The 20,517-nt window shown below is 37.4% G+C and overlaps 1 protein-coding gene across 1 annotated transcript in view; it reads right to left on the bottom strand.

The window, feature by feature from the left end:
• Nucleotides 1-1,073: 1,073 nt before the first annotated feature.
• MRPS27 (mitochondrial ribosomal protein S27) overlaps nt 1,074-20,517 on the bottom strand; it is a 57,045-nt gene continuing 37,601 nt past the window's right edge. The window contains exons 5-11 of the mRNA XM_007422570.4: nt 17,962-18,076; nt 15,370-15,448; nt 13,668-13,783; nt 10,485-10,587; nt 7,936-8,078; nt 6,788-6,934; nt 1,074-2,159 (exon numbers count right to left, since the gene is read on the bottom strand). Coding sequence (XP_007422632.1) covers nt 1,920-2,159; nt 6,788-6,934; nt 7,936-8,078; nt 10,485-10,587; nt 13,668-13,783; nt 15,370-15,448; nt 17,962-18,076 — 943 coding nt within the window. The 3' untranslated portion in view covers nt 1,074-1,919. The remainder of the gene's footprint in view (nt 2,160-6,787; nt 6,935-7,935; nt 8,079-10,484; nt 10,588-13,667; nt 13,784-15,369; nt 15,449-17,961; nt 18,077-20,517) is intronic.

Raw genomic sequence — 20,517 nt, 5'->3', positions numbered from 1 at the left:
AGTCTCCCAGTTTCTAGCCTGGTGCCTTAACCACTACCCCAAACTGGCTCTTCTTCACTGGATTAAAGCACACTTTTTAGCATTCTTGCCTAATCATTTGACTCAGACAGGAAACAGAGGGAGAAAGAAAAGGAAAACCAGAGAAGGAAATGGATAGAAAAGAGAGATTTCTAGAAAATCTAGAATGAGGAAAGCCAGATGAAAGTTTGGAGAGGCCGAAGCAGCTCATTTGTGACATTTTCTGAATAAAAGACAGCAAAGGAAAATTCTGTAGGTGGTCCTACAGAAAACAGGACTCTGTAAAACAGAAAAGATAGAAAGAAACCAAAACTGCAGCAAAGGATAAAGTTGAAATTCCAACAAAACTAGAATGATGGGGGGCAATTCCCATCAATAGTTACTATGGTTCAGTCCACATATCGGTATAAGATAGATCTCAGTATCTGATGGAACGACTCCTCCCAAATGTTCCTGTCCCAGCTGGTCTTTAATTAAGATCATATGCACAACTTCAAGTGTTTCTGTCATTCTTAGAAAGTAGCAGCAAGAAAGGGGTTTCTCCGTGGTGGCCTCCTGGCTCTGGAATGTTTCCCAAGGAAGCTTGCCTGGCATAATGTAATGTAATATACAGGTAGTCCTCAGTTAACAATGGCAATTGGGACAGGAATTACCATTGCTAAGCAACAGAGTCATAAAGCATGTCATGTGACCGCGCCACTTAGCAACGGCAGTTCTGGCAGTCCCAGTTGCTGTTGTAAAGCAAGGACTGTGCAGGACGTAAAGCAAGGACCTCACCTGACTGTGATTACCAACTTCCTGCTGGCTTCCCCATTGACTTTGCTTGTGTGAAGCTGGCAGGGAAATTCACAAATCATGATCACGTGACTGCAGGGACACTGTGACAGCCAGAACTCCAAGGACTGGTCATAAGTACCACTCGTTCAGTGCCACTGCAAATTTGACTGGCTGCTTAATGAATGGACATAAGCCAAGGGCTACCTGTATTATATTATATTTAAAGCATTAATATAGCTGCCCAACTTGAACAATGTTAGCCTTGGTGGGATACAATAACCCAGTACACAGAGGTATACAAAGCAAAATACACAATGCCAATTAAAAACAAATATAAAACAATTAATCAGTGATCAGGAACTAATTTTATTGCACTCTTCCAGATGTATTAGTTCCTAATGGCATTTTTAGTTTTACATTTAAATTTCAACTTTGGGAGGAAGATTGACATACAAAATGAGCAGACCTATTTTATTGAGATCTTACTGTATTATATTATAAGAGTGTACAGTGCCTTCCTAAGCAGAGTCCTCATCAGCTTCTCCCAGTCACATTCGCTGTGGTAACAGGAATTGGAGTCTGACATATTTCAAGGGTTGAGAAAAGCTGATCCAGATTAATACCATTTACAGATCAGGGGAGAATAGATTATTTCTGATTCTCTGAACTTAAGTTGGAAAGGTTGGGAAACCATGTTCTGATATAGAAATAATGGAATACGCATGAATATATGTACATATTCAAATTACATTTATTTATTATTTTCTCTGATTTCTAAACCAGCAACTCTTGTCAGTCACTATCATGAAAAACAGCGTATGCTGACGACGACAACAGTGCTTCTAAATGTACTGTCTCACCCAAGCATCGTTTTAAGAGGAATCATTCAATTAATTGACAGACCTTTGCTCTCAGAAACAACAGAGGTAAAAGATACTTTCAGAAGAACAGTAATAATGATAGATTTCAAACAAGGTGCAGGGGGAACACAACATATAACCTGGATGTGTAAAGATTTAATCTGTGTACAGTCAAGACTGTGTTGCAATAAGGTACTAGCCTGGATGAGACTCCATTTATTGCAAGACAATCTAAGACATAATGGAAATCTATAAGCAGCAGCATCATGTAGTCGCATGTGCTTTTCTTCGGGCTTCCATCATTTCCTTGGCTTTTTCTTTCATCTCTTTCTCCCTTTCAGTCAGCATTGTTTGCTCCTTCTCCCACTCCTTAAGTTTCTGTTTATATTTTGCAATGTCTTCCTCTTCAGATGCTGGTAGCTTCTCCTCAACAAGCTGGGTGGTCAGGGTTAACAGTCTCATAGATTCCACCTTGCCAAGTGAGCGGAGTTTAGAATTCAGCTCCTGTCATGGTCGGCAAGAAAGAGAGAAAGGAAAGGAAAGGAATAGCTAATCAGTCAGTTGCACTACATCAGTGATGGATGAATCTGGCCCACATAATCTTTCTTTCCTTTGGAACTGGAATCTGACATTCTACAAGTAGGCATATTACAACTGATTCATATTTATTCTTGGAAAAGTGCCCTGGCCGCAGTAAATGAGCATTCAGCCTTTCCCAAAAGGAAAAACCAAACAAAACCATGCCATGTTTTATATTTCAGATATTGGGTAGATTTTTTAATGTTTCGTGGTTATTTATTTATTTATTTATTGGTTTGCTCTTTGTTTTTTGCTGTAAGCTGTCCAGAGTCACATTGCTTGATTTGGGCAGCCTTATAAATCCAATAAATAAGTAAATAAATAAAATAGATGAGCTAGATTTTTGTCAAAAATATATTATTTAGCAATAACAAAGCAGAGACAAAATTGATCAATTTTTAGTTCAGCTAAGTGTTGGAGTAGGCTGAGCTTATAAAAGCACTGAAAAAACTTCATTAATAAAATCTCATTACCCTAATAAATGATAAATGGCTTGCTTTAGAGTTCTCTATCCCCACCCTCTGGCACACTGCTGACGCAAAGACTTACCCCAAGTTGCTTCAGCTAACCTTCCTGTCAACAGATGGGAATAATTTAACTACTAATTGCATAGTGAATAGATCCCACGAGCTTTCATGCTATTGTGCAGTACATTCCTATATGGCCTTTTTCTAATGGTGTTCCTGTTGTTATGTTCAGCTCAGTGTAAACAGCGGATGAAAATGCCTTCATTCTGCTTCTGGGGGTATGTAAGGGTGGGCTGGAAGCAGGATCTTTGGCCAGACAGGACAGTCTACCATCAGAGTTCCACTCAGATAGATGGTGCAGTATTTCTCGCAACACACTCCAGTGATGAATCATAAAAAAATAATTCATTTAAATGCTTTAAGATGGAAGGCCGTTTGTGGTTAGGGACGTTTTATAGGACAGCTTGACATTCATTGGGCAGAAGGCAAATTCATTGTCCTAACAGAGAAGCATCCCAGAGAATGAGAAGAAAACTGTCTTAGAAAGATGAACACCAGCAGTTTTTAAGTTCTATGTTTTTTTCAAAAAAGCAAACTTACAGTGAATGAACTAATATAATTTAGAAACCTAAGGATTAGTTGGCATTGACTTTAATAAGGTTAAATAAGGCCCACAGTGAACCAGTCTTTTAAATTTCTTAGACCACAGCCTACTGAATCAAGGGCTCTTAATTCTGTGTAGACATGTATTACTAATCATTAATCAAATCTATCACTCATTTAAAAAATGAAACTTTTATCCTGCCAAGGAGCTCAAGATAATAGCTGAATCACCAAAATATAATTGGCATTCAACTCTCATTAATTTAGATGAATAACCAATGGACTGGAATGATAGGATTTATAGTCCAACAATATTTGGAATGCTTCAGCTTCTCCATCCTTTACTGTCCTGGACAAAACCAAGAGCATTCAGGAGTACATCAGTAAGATGGCACCCAAAGATGATCTGTTGAGAGAATGCCTGAGACAGCAGCAGACACAGGAAGAAGTTCAAGCAGAGGAAGTGCCAAGGCAAGACAAGACCCTGCATGGGATGTACCACCAACAGATAGCTGAGGTGGCTGACACTGGGAAAGCCTAGCAGTGGCTGGAAAGGGCTGGACTAAAGACAGCACTGAGGCACTGATCATAGCAGGGGCCTACCACATTAGACAGGACCCAAGGTGCAGACTGTGCAGAGAGGCCTCAGAGACAGTCCAACACATAATGGCAGGGTGTAAGATGCAGGCAGAAACAGCATGCACTGAACAGCACAACCGAGTAGCTGGCATTGTGTATAGGAACATCTGCACAGTGTATGGGCTAGACCCTCCCAAGTCCAGATGGGAGATTCCACAGAAGGTTGTGGAGAATAACAGAGCTAAGATCCTGTGGGACTTTCAGATCCAGACAGACAGGCAGGTCCTGGCCAATCAACCACACATCGTGGTAATAGACAAGGACCAGATAGATGTCGCAATGGCAAGTGACATCAACATCAGAAAGAAGGGGTATGAGAAGCTGGAGAAGTACCAGGGGCTGAAGGAGGAACTAGAGAAGACATGGAAAGTAAAGGCCAAAGTGGTCCTAGTGGTGGTAGGAGCACTCAGGGCTGTGACTCCTAAGCTGGGAGAGTGGGAACGACATCAGAGCTCTCTGTCCTCAGGTAGAAGACCCAAGATTGAGAAAGACACATATGTTTGAGGGTTCTGCACAGTATCTTAGCTTTTCCTAGCATTGCAGTCTTCTGGATAGAGAGCTCTGATGTCGTGCCTCTTGTACGTTCTCTTTTGGAAGATGAGGATGACATTTGCTCTGCTCCCTGCTTCTTGAATTTTACCAGTCCTCCAGGAGTTCTCAAATGTTGTGCAATTACCTCTGCTTAGTATCCTCACTAATCTATCTGGCCCTAGAGACTTGAATTTTTTAAATTTAGTTTATTTCTCTTTTGGCCCCTCCTTGCTTATCTTAAGCTGCAGTTCCCTCATTCTTCTGGTGGCATAATGATGACCACCTAAGGCTCCATTTCCCTTCTGAGAGAAGACAGACACCAAAACAGGAGTTAAGGAGTTAACTCTTAACACTTATTTTTCATATCTCCTGCAAGCATTAGCTCATTCTGAACTTTAGCTTTTCAAACAGAGTTCCTATAGTTTTGGAGACCACCTTGCATTCTTCTTCAGGTATGTCCCCCACTTCCATTTCCCTTTTTTTCTTTTAGCATTTTAGAGAATTCTGCATGTACTCATGTTGACCTCTTTAGATCATTCCTATTTTTCTTTCTTGTGGGGACTGTTTGAGACTGCACCTTCAGTATACCATTCTGTAGAATTTTCCAGTTCTTTCTTCCACTTTCTGACTAATGAAGTTCTCAGTGAGGGAGGACAAGAATTATTTGGACCTCTGACTCTTGGCAAAGTTAGATTCCCAGCAGATTATCAGGATAATTGAAAACCACCCATTATCACTATTGCATACATCTTTGAAAAACTGGTCACCGGATGCAGAAAGGCCTCATTTGTTTCTCCTGCCCGCCCTGGTGGTCTATAATAAACTCCCAAAATGGTATCATTTTTTCTCCTCTCATTATTATTCCCAGATACTTTCAACAGGATTTCATGCTCTGCTGAATTTCTGTTCAAGTATATTTTTCCTTTACGTACAATGTAATGTCCCGTATCCTTTCTCTTGGGTCTGTTCTTTTTGAATAAACTGTAGCCTTCCATTGCTGTGTTTCAATCATGAGTACCACCCCAACATGTTTCAGTAATACCCATCACATTATATTTGTCTTTATTTTCCTGAATTAGGATCTCTAGTTCTCCCTATTTATTTCACATACTTTGTGCATTAGTGCAGAAATATCTGAGTTCTGAGTATGATCTACTGGCACTTCTGTTTTAGTATTGTATAAAAGTCATCGTAATCTGCTTCTCCTTTTTGTTCTGCTTTCTTGGCTCCAATCTTTGGATGCATATTTAGTCCTGGATTTTTGCCACCCTCCCTCTTTCGATTTAGTTTAATCTCCTAATGATGAGACTGGCAAGGTGACCATCAAACACTTTCTTCTCAGTTTTTGTTAAGACTTGTAAGTCTTCATACAACAAGGCACCTTGACTAGACTAAAAATAATTCTGACATACAGTAGTTCAACATATTTTTAGGCCACTGATGAAGCATTCAATATTTTAGCATCCTTTCTCAACCCTGGTGACTTCTGCATATTTAGACTTCTGCATATTCAGACTTCAACTGAGCCCTCAAAAGGAGCCCTGAATCAAAATGTACTGGTTAGATTATATCTGGTCTTTCCTTCAGTAGGTGACAGTATATTGAAGAGAAGTCTGTAACAACCACTGTATGAGATAAATTGGACTGAGATATCATTTTCTGAGGTCTCCTAGCTAACAGTGAACTTCAAACATGGTCTTCATCTAACAGGTGTAGTCCATCATTCTAACCATTAAGATGTATCAGCCCTATGTAACCACTTATATAAAGACATCATTCAATAACCAATCAAAGAAGGAGGGAAGCTAATAAATCTAAAACCTTCTGAGATGATGAGAAATCCAAAAAGAATAAGTATGATGCTGGGATACACACTTTCTATATCTTTTATATATGAAATCAGAATACTGGGGAAAATTTCCAACTGATATTCAGGCATCTACATATAGAAGTGATTTTTTTGTTAAAACCATTCCAGCCTCACAAGATGTGAGCAAGAGCATGCACCTGAATAAGGTAGAGAAGATGCAAAGGACAAGTGGCCAGGAGTGACATTTCATTTTAGTTATTAGGAGTTTCACTTATCATGGCAGATTCATGAAAAGCAAAAACAGCTTCTCAGCAATCAGGCAAATATGAACATGACACTGAACATGATTTTCTCAAGACAAATTCCTGTCTGAAACAGTAAGAATGTAGTTCAGTGTCAATATCTAAGAACCTTGTGTCATTGCTAGTGGGGGAGCAATGGAACCTTATTTCCTCAGGAAAAACAAACCAAACCAAACCCAGAAGTGGAAGGAAACTGCATACCTTGAATCGGTTTAGGTATTCGGGCAGTCGAAGCACCTCGATTTCTTCTGGCAGTGCCTGTTTTGGTGTTTCTTCTGAATCCTTGGTGTCTTCTGGAGAAACTTCAGGCTCAGGTGCTGGGTGCAAAATGTCTGCCAGAACATCAACCTTTGCAACACAAAAGCAAAAAAGCCGCAGGTGGCTTAAAGTAAGACAAAAAAGTATCCTGTCTGTGGGTATCTTTTCGTAGTCTGTGCATCTTCCTCAACATTTTGAGAACACAACATTAAAATAAAAAGCCAAACAAAAGTTAGGAATCAAATTTGAACAACAGAGTGGACTGAAAACAGGGCGCAGTACCTTAATGTTTTGTTTTTTTCAAAACTCATGGCTTTAACTGCAGAAAAGGGCTTAACTTTTTTGACAGCGTGTACTGTAAACTGAAAATATAAGACAACAATGAACCACACTATTAAATGACCAAAATAGTTTTAAGACTGGGAATTTTAAGGATTTTTAAGTTTTGTTTTTTTTCCCATGCTTGCGTGTTGGTTGAAGACTGATATTTGATGAAGCAGACCAGGCCTTTCTGGAATTACTACTGATTTTATTATTGACTCCAAATAAGTCACAGATGCTCTTTGCTGAAAATAGTTTGAATCTTCAATGACAATTACAAGAAGAGATTACAGTGTATTACGTTATATAATTTCTATCTGAATTCCTGTTTTGGAAACAAAAAGTTACATAACATCTTCTCTATGATTTTCAACAGAATCGTGTACCTGTACCCTCATTTTGATAACAGGCCTGTCTGAATGGAAATTTGGGTGACTGTACTGCACATTTTTGAATGTGTTTCCCAGAAGTTGATACTCAAAAACATTGCGGGAGGACTTACTAGAATCAAGGAAATAGGAAAAATTGCTGCATTATCAATAATTCTTGTCAGAAGCAGAATCAGCAATGAGGTAAGGGTGAGGAGAACATTTCCTCTGGGCTTTCTGGAAGCATCATTTTCTTTTCAAGGTGAAGATAAGCACAGTGGTATTCAACACGTATTTCAATACATATCTGAACTATATAAAATAGTGCCAACCACAGTAGCAACCCTGCTGCTGAGCCAGGAATACACCAGGCCACATTTGGTTAAATGATTTTTCACTTACAGCTTCCTGGCAAAGCTTCACATCTTCAGGAAGCAAGGCCACATTCTCCATTACTTGCAAGGCTCTGTTCAGATACCCTGGGGTCCACATGAGCGGCATTTGGTGGTAAACAGCTCGCAATCCTTTCTGCAGCTCCACTTTACCTGTTAGTAAACAGCCGTTGTGGAGTTACTCCATTGCTTAAAGCAGAAAACACAGCTAAGCCTTGGGGCCAAAGAGACATGATGATGAATATGAAACTAGAAACTATGTCAGCAGTTTCTTTAGAAATGAACAAGGGACACTGATGGGCAGGCAGAAAATTTTAACTGAGGTTATAGGATATGAGAAGGGATAGTTTAATACAGTGTTTCTCAACCTTGGCAACTTGAAGATGTGTGGACTTCAAGCTGCCATGGTTCAAGCTGCCATGGTTCAAGCTGCCATGGTTGAGAAATGCTGGTTTAATACCTTCTTCTACGTTGGCCATAATAACAACAGCAAAAACTCTTCCTCTATTATTACAGTTACATTCAGAGCAGAAAGCAGATACATAATTCCCAGAGGGATGTTAAGAAATCCAGCTACTTTTGGATTTCAGAATGCTTCTCAGTGTCTCCCTTTGCTTTTACAGTCTCCTACAGTTCACAGAAAGGGCCTTTAAACAATGTTGAAACAACATTTGTATAGTTTTTCTAGGAACAGAGTGTGTGGTTTCAATAAATATTTCTTGGCCTAGTTGAGATTAAGTTCTGCTTTACTTATTTCTCATTTATTTATTTATTTGTTCAATGTATATGATCACCCATCTCAGCAAGTGACTCTGGGTGGTGAATAGAATTAAAGAAAGTAAAAACAATTATAAACATTAGAACAATACATAGCAGCTGAGAAACACTATAACCCAAATCACTAATATAACCAAGAAATGGGTTTCTGTGAGCACTTGGGGACCCAGGCCTGGGCACAAAGCCAGGTCTTCAGGGTCTTATGAAAGGTCAGCAGGATCAGGGCCAACCTGATCTCTGGAGGGATAATGTTCCATAAGGTGGGCACTACAGCAGAAAAGGCTTTCAAATGGAGCTTTGCATCTCTTACTACAATTTATATCACATTTACAGTATATTAATCACAAAGGAACAATTAACAATGCAACCTATTGCAACATCCATCTACCTCTCTCTTTCTCAACGAGGGAACCCATGAAGCAGCAAGAACCACACACTTAAACAAAAAGTTAAATGTACCATATTTAAAAATAACCTGCTAAAATGCTCTAGGCTGGTCTGTGTCTACAGGCATCTTTCATTCTGTATACAGGCCTACTCCATTAGATCTGGCAAGATTGCAAAACACATAGCACGACAGAGAGTAGCTTTTGATCTTCAGAATGTTCAGGTGAGACTTTGGTCTAGAGAAGTAAAATAATTTGCTAAATCCAATTCCTTCCTAAACTATTCACGGTTGTATTTTAAAGATTTGAAAACACTAATCAAAGATTGTTTTTAAAAAAGGACAGCTGAAGTGGGGGGGAAAATGGTGCTAATTAGTTTACAATTTTCATCTCTATTGCAGTTAGAAGCTGCCACTTTTTAAATTGTACCACCAGGTAAAATCAGGATCTGCATCTAATCCTGATGTCACAGCTGGGAAACCATTGCATGCATCAGGGCAACTATCTAACACTTTTTGATAAAGCCTGTCTCTCACCTGAAGGTAACATGCCAATTAACAGCTATTCATAGGGGGGGCAAGGGGTTTTTGACTGTGCGCACAATGAAGCCATTGTAAAATATGAAAAAGAGATTGAAATAGAGGGAATTCAGACACTGTATGCTGAGCTTTAATCAAAAAGTATTTTGAAATCCCAAAATGATTTGAAGGGAATAGGGACTGCTCTAGAAGGAACATTCCCCTTTCTTTAAATGTTAATTTACAGTCTCTAATACTTACTAAATAATAATTAATGTTAGAGAAATAACTTCCCATACATACAGGCAGGAATTTTAAGAGACAGAACAGGGCTACAAAGAGGACATTTCAAACATATCATTTTCTTGAGAAGTCTGGCCCTGTTTCAAGTTGGGTCTAGCCCCTATTCAGGTTTAAACCAACTCCAAATAATATTGCCAGTAAATTAGCTTGGAGGACGCGACAGAGAAACCTGTAATGCTTCATGGAATACCTATACTCCTGGGGATCATGGGCCTCTAGTTGGAAAACAGCAAATGACTCCCTCATGTATAGCTAAGGAGTGATTTCTACTTGTTACCATTTACCTCCTTCCTCAGTTGATTGTTTTGTGGGCAGATGGTTGAGATGACCCCAGAAAGACAGATTCAACCTTTTGGGCTTTACAAATATTCAAAAGAATTTTGGACTGATTGTTGAGGTGGATTTTATATTATTTGGACTGTGTGCCAATATGCTTAATTTGATTTTGTTCTGATTTTGTAATGTGTCAAGGCATATTAGAATTTAATTGAAGAATGTTACAATTCCATTTACTCCAGACTCATCAATAAAGCAATATGGAAATACTTTTTAATTAAATATTTGTTAAAACTTACCAAGAAGTGCACAGCCATATAGCTGAGAACTAAATCCTATAGTGTTGGTCTGCTTGAGGCCCACTAACAACATAGATGCTCCAAGATTTTTCTCTTCTTCCCACTGAAAACAGGAAACATTGCTTGAAAAATGTGAAAACAGAACAAGGTTACATATCCCTCCCCATTTTCTGCTTTATTAAACAAAGCATCTCTCTATCTGTACACACTTCAGCAAGTTGCAGGGCTCTTGTTTACAGCTCATTTTGACTGGCCTCTAAGCTAAGCAGGGTTGGGATAGGCAACCTCCAGGGAATATCAGGGCTGTAAACTAGACTGCAAAGTAAAAAAAAAAAAAAAAATCATGGAAGAACTCATGTGAAAGCACTTCTGTACTGTTGCCAAGAAGACTGTATTGGCATGTCCATAATATCATGAGGAACTAACCTCAGCTTGAAGGCTTTTCTTTTTCTTCCCCTCTTCCTCCCTATACACAGACTCTCACACAGAAAGAAAGCTGACAGCAATGCCAAAGTAGAGATAGGCACAAAACGGCAGCTTCTTTCACTTGTGGATGATAATACATAAGTATTTAAGAATCTCAGATAAGAATTGACATTCATTGAGTCTGGGGAGAAAGATAACTGTAAAAATGGATAGTATTTCCACGATATACTTAAGTTATTTTAAGCAGACTGATAAGATACTAATATTTTTTTGTAATGGGAAGGACAAACCACTCCATTTTCTTTACCTAAGTTAGAACTATCGTATGGATGGTGAGGGGTTTAACTTTCCTGACTTTCAGGTTTGTCTATTTATTTAATTTGTATGCCACCCATCTCCCTGCCCATTAACATTAGGCATACACAGTGTCTTCAATTATTCTGCAGAACACAAATGAACAAGTCATTAAAAAAAGATTTAAAGTTGTGAAAATTATTTTATGTTATACTCCAAGAACTTGGAACTTAATACTATGTGAAAAGTTATGGTTTTATCAAGCAGGGGGAGAAAAAAAAATTGTTCTTCAAGTTCAAAAGATCGTGTAAACCCCGATTCATAATCTTGAATCGCCAATATACATTCCATGTCATGTCTTGAACTGGTTCTCTACCAATTTGGTGGGACAACTGATCAACAGAATTCCTGTAGTTGAGGTTTAACGATGTATTTAAACATTAGGCAGAATGGTTTCCCATATGTAATGTGTTTTTGCTAATCCCTTCCTTTCTTACTTTTTACTCTCTTGTTAAAGATTTGTTTTTAAAAAACAAAGTAGTATTTACATAAGATTACACTGCTATAGGGGAGGCAAAGAAAGAGAAAAATAAGAATTCACTGCATGTTCTGCCAGCACAATTAGAGCTGAACATAAAGATATTCTATATGAAATTTAGGTCACAAGTAACTCTACAAAATTTGACCTAAAGTAAAAGGAATAGTGAAATCCTAAAGTAGATCAGCCTTATCAAGATGGTTGACTATAGTAAGATATGAATAAAAGAAGTGAGAAAGGAATCAAACATCCATTTGTAAATTTAGAAGAAAGAGGGAGGAAAGAAAAAAAATAGGATCTTATTTGCTATAGATATTCTCTTCTTATTTGCTATAATTAGGAAACTGAAAGGAAACCACAGCTTTATTTGTTTAAATCATTTTTATATAAAAGTATATGAAGCCAATTATTTGCTGTACAATAAAAAAAATTTCCTACAACGTTTCCAAGTTCTTCAAATGAGAGGAGTCATTTTTCTGAACTGCTATTTCAGGACCACCAGCTTTTTTATATTTTCTTTCCCCACATATTAAAACATTTGAAAAACTTTGCCACCAAAATCCACTAGACTTTTATCACTTTTAGGCCTCAAGGCTCTACATGAAAAAAGCAGAATAGTTTTTCAGGAAACATTCTAAAAAGAGAAGTAATGACAAGGCTGCACTTGAATTCCAAAGGGCTGTGAACCAGCTAGAAACCACAGCTACCTAAAAAGATTGGTGAGAGGCTGGGAAAGTACCAAGATGGGTATTTTGGAAAGGAATGTCAATTCTCCCTCTTTATGCAAGCAACCAGCCTTTTCCACTTTTCTCTAGAGCAGTGTTTCTCAACCATGACAACTTGAAGATGTGTGAACTCCCAGAATTCCCCAGCCAGGTATGGTGTCCAGCCTTCCAGGCCTTACCTTTGAGGTTCATGTATTAAGCATAGACATCTAAGTAGTGGAAGATATTCATACTTAAACATGGACATGATGTGGAACTCTGATCAATATACAGATATTGAAGGTTGGGAAGCTGTATTGCCCCAAGCTGTTTTCTCTTATTCACTTTGAATCTCCTTCATTTTAACAAATATAGTTTGGCTCCAAACCAGTGACTAAATCCATTCCCAATCATTGTTTCAGTTCCTGCTTTAGAAGTAAATTATGTTTAAATGTAACTTTTTTTTCAGTTTGTGCACATTTCTGATAATATAATTTAGGGTTACAGAACTGAATCTGGCCCAAAGGCTGCCTTCATTTCTATTACATCCTCCACAGGATGGAAATTGAGGGACAGAGAAGCCCTTCTTCTGAAGCCCTAGACTGCTGATATCATCCAACCTTTACTTCCTCTGGCCAAATATGGCTCCAAGATTCCATTTGAACAAACACTAGAAGATTTTGTGGCATTTTCTCTGGCATTTTCAGACACACTAAGCTAGAAACACACTAAGTATGGGTTTCACCCACTCTGGTACCCTTCCCCTTTTCTCTTTGATAAAAGTGTGGTTCAGCTGAAACAGAGAAAGGCTTGTGGGTGCTGCCCAACCTGAAATGCCAGCATCATGGTTCGCATCAATTTCAGATATCTTTCACACTTTTTGAAGGGGACAGTGTGGCAAAAGGAAGTAGTTGGCACAGGATAGCAAAGCAGACTATCCTATAGCAGACGCCAGGTGTGGTAACACGAATCATTGGCTTTGACAGCTGGTGATGATGGAAGGGAGATGTTATGGGAGAAAGTAGAGTAGCCATGGGGTCAATCAAGGGCCATATACCAGCTGGCACAGCCTGGCAACTTAAATTATACTTAAGGACGTGAAGTCCTTTCATTCTTGGCTTTAAATCATATTTTGAAAGAATGGACATGCTGCATCTGAATCATACAGCTATATATCTCTTTAGCCATAACCACAAACATTTCATTATGCAAGTGGCTTACCGTAAGTTCTGATTTGGTTGCCAAATACTTGTACATGGTATAAAGTGAGAGAAGTTGAGTAGACACTTCAGTAAAATCTTCCTGAATCATTATTTCAGTCACTACAGCCATAGCATCTAACAATAATAAAAACAAGCATTAAAATGGTTGTTTAAAATGTATTACAATAATTATCCCACCAATGTAGTTATAGAAATAAATATATCAAACTGTTTATTTCAGATTAATATGACATAAACAGCTGGTTAAAAATCCCAGTGATCTTATGGGGTAAATGTCATAAAAGTGTATGTCATTTTAAGACTATGTTCTTAAATGTATTCCTGTATTAATACTTTTAATATCCACATTAAACACCTATATTAATACCATTCAGCAGATTGATAAATTAAGGAGGTTTTATGGGAAGGACAAATTTCTTGATTTTCTTTACCTAAACTATCATTGCCATGTGATTGTGAGGGTTTTAATTTTCCTGCTGTTCAACTTTATTCTTGGGCCTTCTCTTTTTCAGTGGAATCCAGGTGATCAAGTCCAAAATTCATTATGGGCATAATTATACGCTTATTATGTGACTCCCTCCAAGGGAAGTCCTTGGGTTCTCTTTTACTCATAATTATACTGTTTCCAGCATTAAAGACTATTATGGTCTTCCCACAACCTGGGAAAAAGGAGGCCGGTTTGGCAAAGGGAATCTTAATTCCTAAAACAGCAGAAGTATATCCAATTCAAATATATTCTAATTTCACAATTTGATCTAATTCTTTTTTGTGTGTATTGAATATCTCAAATAATATTTAAAGAGGTCTAGTTTTATCAACTTCATTATGATGGAAGTATAAAATGATGAGGAGATACAGCGTATGAAATAGACTTGCATCACTATTATTCTGTTTTAATTTAATATCCCTAACTTTGTTAATATTGTTTTGGGAAAAGTAACATAGTTTAAAGATACATGATTTTGTTTTATATATAAAAATGGTATTTATCAATATATAAAGAACTACAGATATACTGGGCATGGGGCATAGCAAAAAATATTACACTTTTAGAATGGAAAGGCAGTTGGAACCCAGATTTGATGAAATACAGTATGTTTGCTCTCTGTTTATGAAAACTGCCTCTTTATCAGCATAATGGAAACACTGATCAATATTATTCTGGCTGGTCAAGTTTTAATGTTCTGTTTAAAAATGGAGGGATTTTTTAACTATACGTATTTTGTGTCTTTTTTCCTTTTGAAACCTTTGCATCTTTTTGCTTTTTCTGTTTTATACTAAACAAGTAACAACAGCAACAATATAAAAGACACAAATAAGCTCTAAGGGCATTTTAGGCAAATTCTTTTAGTTGCATAATACTCTGATTCAGATTATTACCCAGTGGCTTTTCAGCTGTTAGGAAAGAATGGCACTTTCTGCTGCCAGATACAAAAATTAGATGGAAGTATTTTTATATCTTTTTTATACAGAAGAATTCATAGTCGTTGCCTTTAATCTTGCCACCTGATTCACTTCTATCATCCCTTTTCGCTTTTTTTAAAAAATTGCCTATTCCTGAAATCATGGCAAATCAGATGTAAAGAAACAGGCTCAGAGATGGGCATATCCAGGAAATACAGAAATGTACAATATGTATTAAGGGTAAAATATATAATATGTACATAATAACTAATGCATAATAAATATTTGTTCCTTACTTTCATAATTCTCATCTTTTATAAAAGAATCCAATAATAAATTGAAGGTAAAACTATCTGGAATTATTCCAAACTGTACCTGGAAGAAATGAGCAGAAAAGACAAAGTTGTGTTACATACTTCCAGTAATTCTGAATAGCGGCCTGAACGTGTGATACGGTTGGGCAAATCTAAAGAGATATCAGTATGCATTCTGCTTCTATTTCGGCTTTCATAGATGGACATAGGAACATAAGAAAGAATTTGCAAAGTATTTGCAGAGTAGCTCGTGCCTGAGGAAACAGTGAACTGCTGTTGCACCCATTGACTCGCACAGGCTTCAGATCAGTGTTTTTCAAACCTGGCAAATTTAAGTTGTGTAAATTTCAGTTCCCAGAATTCCCCAGCCAGCATGCTAGCTGGGGAATCCTGGGAGCTGAAGTCCACACATCTTAAAGTTACCAAGTTTGAAAAACACTGCTTTAGATGATGAAAACCAGGACGGGCAGCATTAATTGACCTAAGGTTCATGACAGCTTTCCCACCTCCCTTCCATTAAGCTAATCTTTTAATCAAGAAGAGAGGCAGAACTACACCTCCAGGAGCCCTCGTGCTGTCAGTTTTCTTTTCAGCACCAGAGATTAGGGCACGTAACTAGCCAGCTACACGAATGCAGCCAGCCACCTTCTACTCATGAACTTTTGGAGGGAAATTAGTACTCTTTACTTTCATTAATCATAGGCAATGAGCTCTCAGAGATATATATTACATTTTTCAATATGCAATATGTAAATGACCTTTGCATTCCAAGCCAAGGACAGATAGCATTCAGAAATCTCTGCCATTTCACTTTGTTTCCTGCCAAGCTATGGCACACCAGGAAAGAAGAACATGTTTTTGTATCCTTTCATCCAAGCCTTTAAAACCTTTAGCAGGAAGAACCATTTCCTCTGACTGCACATTGACATTGAAATATCTTTGTACGGCTAAAACAGGAGACCTCAAAAATCTAAGTGGAGCTGCCAAACAAAAACATAAGCCAGTAAGAACGCCAAGGAATGTGGCTCTCTGTGCATGGAAAAATGGCTTGGACAGATAGATACTTCTACTTTTGTTCAACACAGTTCTCAGCTAAATAGAAGTCATTCCTTTAAATGCTTACTGTGGTTTGTGTAGTCTGATTAAATAAATCAAGCTATTTATTAAATCCCTTAATAAAGAAATTGATCACTATCTGGTCAAAAGCGTTAAAGGTATTCACTTATGGATCTCAGTGAGAGAGACATAAGTAGGCTTTTAATCACCCTTACTGAAATCAAGATAGTATTTCTTTTCTTGGGCCAGCGGAATATTACAAAGAAATGTAAGAGGACTTAAAATGAAGAACTGAAACTGTCCAGGATTTCAGCATAACTAATTAATGCCCTTTCTAAAAAGATACTATGACAAGTGAAACATAACTGGTTACTTTATTCTGCAAATGACATTACAGAGGAATCCAGATTTGAAAATAGCAACATAATCCTTCTATTGGAGAACCTAGATGCAGTGCAGAATGTATTAATATATTCATTAATGAAATTAAATTACATTACATGTTTATTATTTGAGAAATTGCAACTCAAGTATTATTTGCCAAAGATACCCAGAGTGGCAATATCTTCAATAAAAACATTTTCTGATGTCCAGATATGTACTATCAGTCTTAAGTGCCTCAGTCTGCCCCTTCCCTTGTATTAAAAGTTTTAGTATTAAAAGATCAATACGTTCTTTACAAATAAAGCCTATAATAACTATTTACAAATCCTTGTTAGAATATACTAATTGAGATATTCAAGAGCATAAAGAGAAATGAAGAAAGGAGTTAGAGTGTTCAGTATAGAAATATGAATGAAAGACCATTTGGGTATCTATGTGTCACAGTTCTATAGTTCTAAAGTTATATTTAATTCAAAAATAATTATTATTTTGTTCAATTGGACATTCGTACATATTTTTAAAAAGAAATCAAAAGACAGAACTAGATGGGTACATCTCTTATTGTAGATGTGGTACTTAATATAATATGACGTGATATGATGTGGCCATGTGCTAGTGGGTCCCTCCTATTCAACAATTCAAGTTATTTCACATATTAATACTGTCCTAAAAGAATTATTCAGTTTTGTAGATATTCTGTTTTTTTTAAATTAAATATCAATGGCTTGGAAACAAACAAGCGGAAAATGAAAATGGAAACTATATGCATTCATGGTTGCAAAAAGCTTACATTACAAGGACATCCATTCTCTCATCAATTATATAATGGTCTGAAGAACTTACCTTTTTGCTACCTCTGGACAAGCATTTTATCACCAGGAATCCCAATAGGAGGACTGTAAATTTTGGACTACGCATAATGTTTACATATTAATCTTCCATTTTTTAACTTATTGCTAGGAAGACTGGTATAAAAATTAATCATTTAATTGTATAATAGGTCATGAATTTCCTATGTAACATTACTTTTGATTAGTATATGAGCAAGGTATGATTTTGTGAAGAGATTGTTTTTCTCTGTTTTGTTAGTTTCTTTTTTTTCATACAAAATAAAATATAATAAAATTTAAAAACCTTGTTTTGGAGAGTATACAAAGCTTTATCCCGTGCACCAAACTTAAGACACTGCCTAATCCAGCTGTGGATGATCCAGTCTCTCAAATAAAAGCAATTAGGGCTGTGTCGAAACCTAAGTGATGAGACAAACATCAAGAATTAAAAAGGCTAATGCTGAATTACAAGGTATATTTATTGCAAGGTGTAGTACATTAATTATACATAAGCATTATGAAAACTAAAGCATTTATTGATACTTAAAGAGTACCAATTTATTATGAGATAATTAGCTCCATTTGTGATCCCTAGGATTAGTAAGATAACAAGAGCATATTTTATGGCCCATAACTGGTTGGGTTCAATACAGCCAATGTTTCTAATTTTTAAAGGTCTATAGTTCTAGTAAAACACTAAAGAGGCTGCTTTGTTCCACATGTGGGTCAACTGGATTTAAAATATTTAGTTGAGATTTGGCTAAATCCTAATTTTAAAGTTTTAATTTCTTGGAGCCATTTCACACATCACAATCCAATTATACCAGCTGTCAACGGGCAGTCACAATCAATTCTGCCCATCAAGAAAATTATTGGAGAGAAATATGCAGTTTGAAACATCTTTTGTCACATTCTCACTTTATATATCAGATGAATAATTGTTTAAATTCTAAAATGTAAATGAAAAGAGTAATAAGATACAACACAATAGAAAGTCACAGGTTCAATTGATTAGCCACTGGAAAAAACTGCAAAAAATAAAACACGTAAAAGCAAGCTGGATTCAAAGCAGCTTTCTTCATCAGAGGACTCTTCCCGCCAGAACCAACTAATTATTCATATTAGAACAATCACACTCTGCAATTTTTTTTTTCCAGATCAATTAAATTGGGAGAAATATGAAAATATTTTAGTAATACATCAAAAATAGAAGGGCCATTATAACAAACAAATGGAACAGCCACACCCTCATCTCAAATATTCCATTTAACTTTACTATGCACTAGTAGCCTTTATACGTCCTAAACCTCACTGGACAGTTTGGAACTGGTGGGAACTGCTTTTATTCCCCATTGTTAGAGACTGTGAGAAGCAGGTGGAAGAGCTCAGTTGTGTCAGAAGAGGCAGCATAGCCCAGACGTGGGGAGCAAATGTTTCAAATGTTTAATTAGCTTGCTATAAGTCTGCCTGGAAACCATTTTTTACAATTTTCAAGATTATGTTTTTACACTGAGTGGCAAGAAAAATGTCTTTCTGAAATTTATGTTCTTGGCTTTTGAATTTGTCAGCTATATGGAGCTTGACAGCTATCAAAACACACACACATAAGAGAGAGATAATGTTCTGCAAACTTCCTAATGTGATAAATGATGTTGTTATAGTTACAGAAGGATCCGCCCTGAAATAATTAGTTCTCTGTAATGTATGATCATTAAAGGAACTTCTGCTTGACCAGAGGTCCCCTAGGGCAGTGTTCCTCAACCTTGGCAGCTTGAAGATGTGTGGACTTCAAATCCCAGAATTCTGGGAATTCTGGGAGTTGAAGTCCACACATCTTCAAGCTGCCAAGGTTGAGGAACACTGCCCTAGGGACCCTCTTCTCAAGTAGGGAAATGCTCTTCTCTCCAATAAGTTGTTCTGGGGCTCTCAAAAGCAGCTCTAAAACCAGCTTTATCAACTGCACAAAGAGACTGCTGAGAAGCTATCAGAATTTCAATTTTAACCCGAGAAACTAAAATCAGGCAAAACCATTCAAAATGGAAGAATGTTAATAGAATACCTGATCAAATATTTTTGGGTTAACATCATTAATCACTGGTGAAAATGTACCACAAAAAGAAAGCTGCTATGATTACATGGCTGCAGAGGCTGACATTTGGGGGCAGTTGCTGGAGAAGTTTCCTGCCCAAGGAAGGATCCACTCTCAGTCTCCTGTTTGCCTAGCCCAGTGTTTCTCAACCTCAGCTCATACTGGCTGGGGAATTCTAGGAGTTGAAGTCCATCCATCTTAAAGTTGCCGAGGCTGAGAATCACTGGCCTAGCCCCTAGGTTTGCTACTTCTCCTTCTTGTGGTTGCTGCTTGCACTGAACAAATTAACAGTGAGAAGAACAAGGAGACAAATTCTAAGTCCCAAGCATCATCTTCTCCTTCTAGGAACTGGATCCTAGTGGAAGGCAAACTAATAAGCACTGGCAACAGCAGCAAAGGAATGAAGTGGATACACTAAGAAAACAAGCCAGTTGAAAGCATCTTGCTCAACCACTTCCTCCTGCAAAATTATACAACATAAAATAAACCCTTGCTTTATTTTATATTGTCCATTGCTGATTATATCTTGAAAAGAAGAACATTAGAGAACATGCAGGTAGGAATTGTTACATACAAGCAGCCTTTGGACCTCATTCTGCACATACTCTGAGCTGTTCCCAGCTTGGCTCTGGACCTCCCTGTCCTTGCCCTTTTGGCTTTCTTTTGTGGCTGTGCACTGAACATGGAAGATAGCTAGACTTTTTTTGTAATGACAGGGCCATGAGCAATCTGTTTTTCTATTGGCTTTGTTTTCATTTCCTCACACCTTCC

Source organism: Python bivittatus, unplaced genomic scaffold (genome assembly GCF_059951505.1).
Source record: "Python bivittatus isolate LINGU-HERP-01145 unplaced genomic scaffold, Pbiv_v1 ctg000850_np1212, whole genome shotgun sequence".
In the NCBI taxonomy this organism is placed as follows: domain Eukaryota; kingdom Metazoa; phylum Chordata; class Lepidosauria; order Squamata; family Pythonidae; genus Python; species Python bivittatus.
Note: the sequence above shows the minus strand (reverse complement) of the source record. Positions and strands in the feature narration are given on the sequence as shown.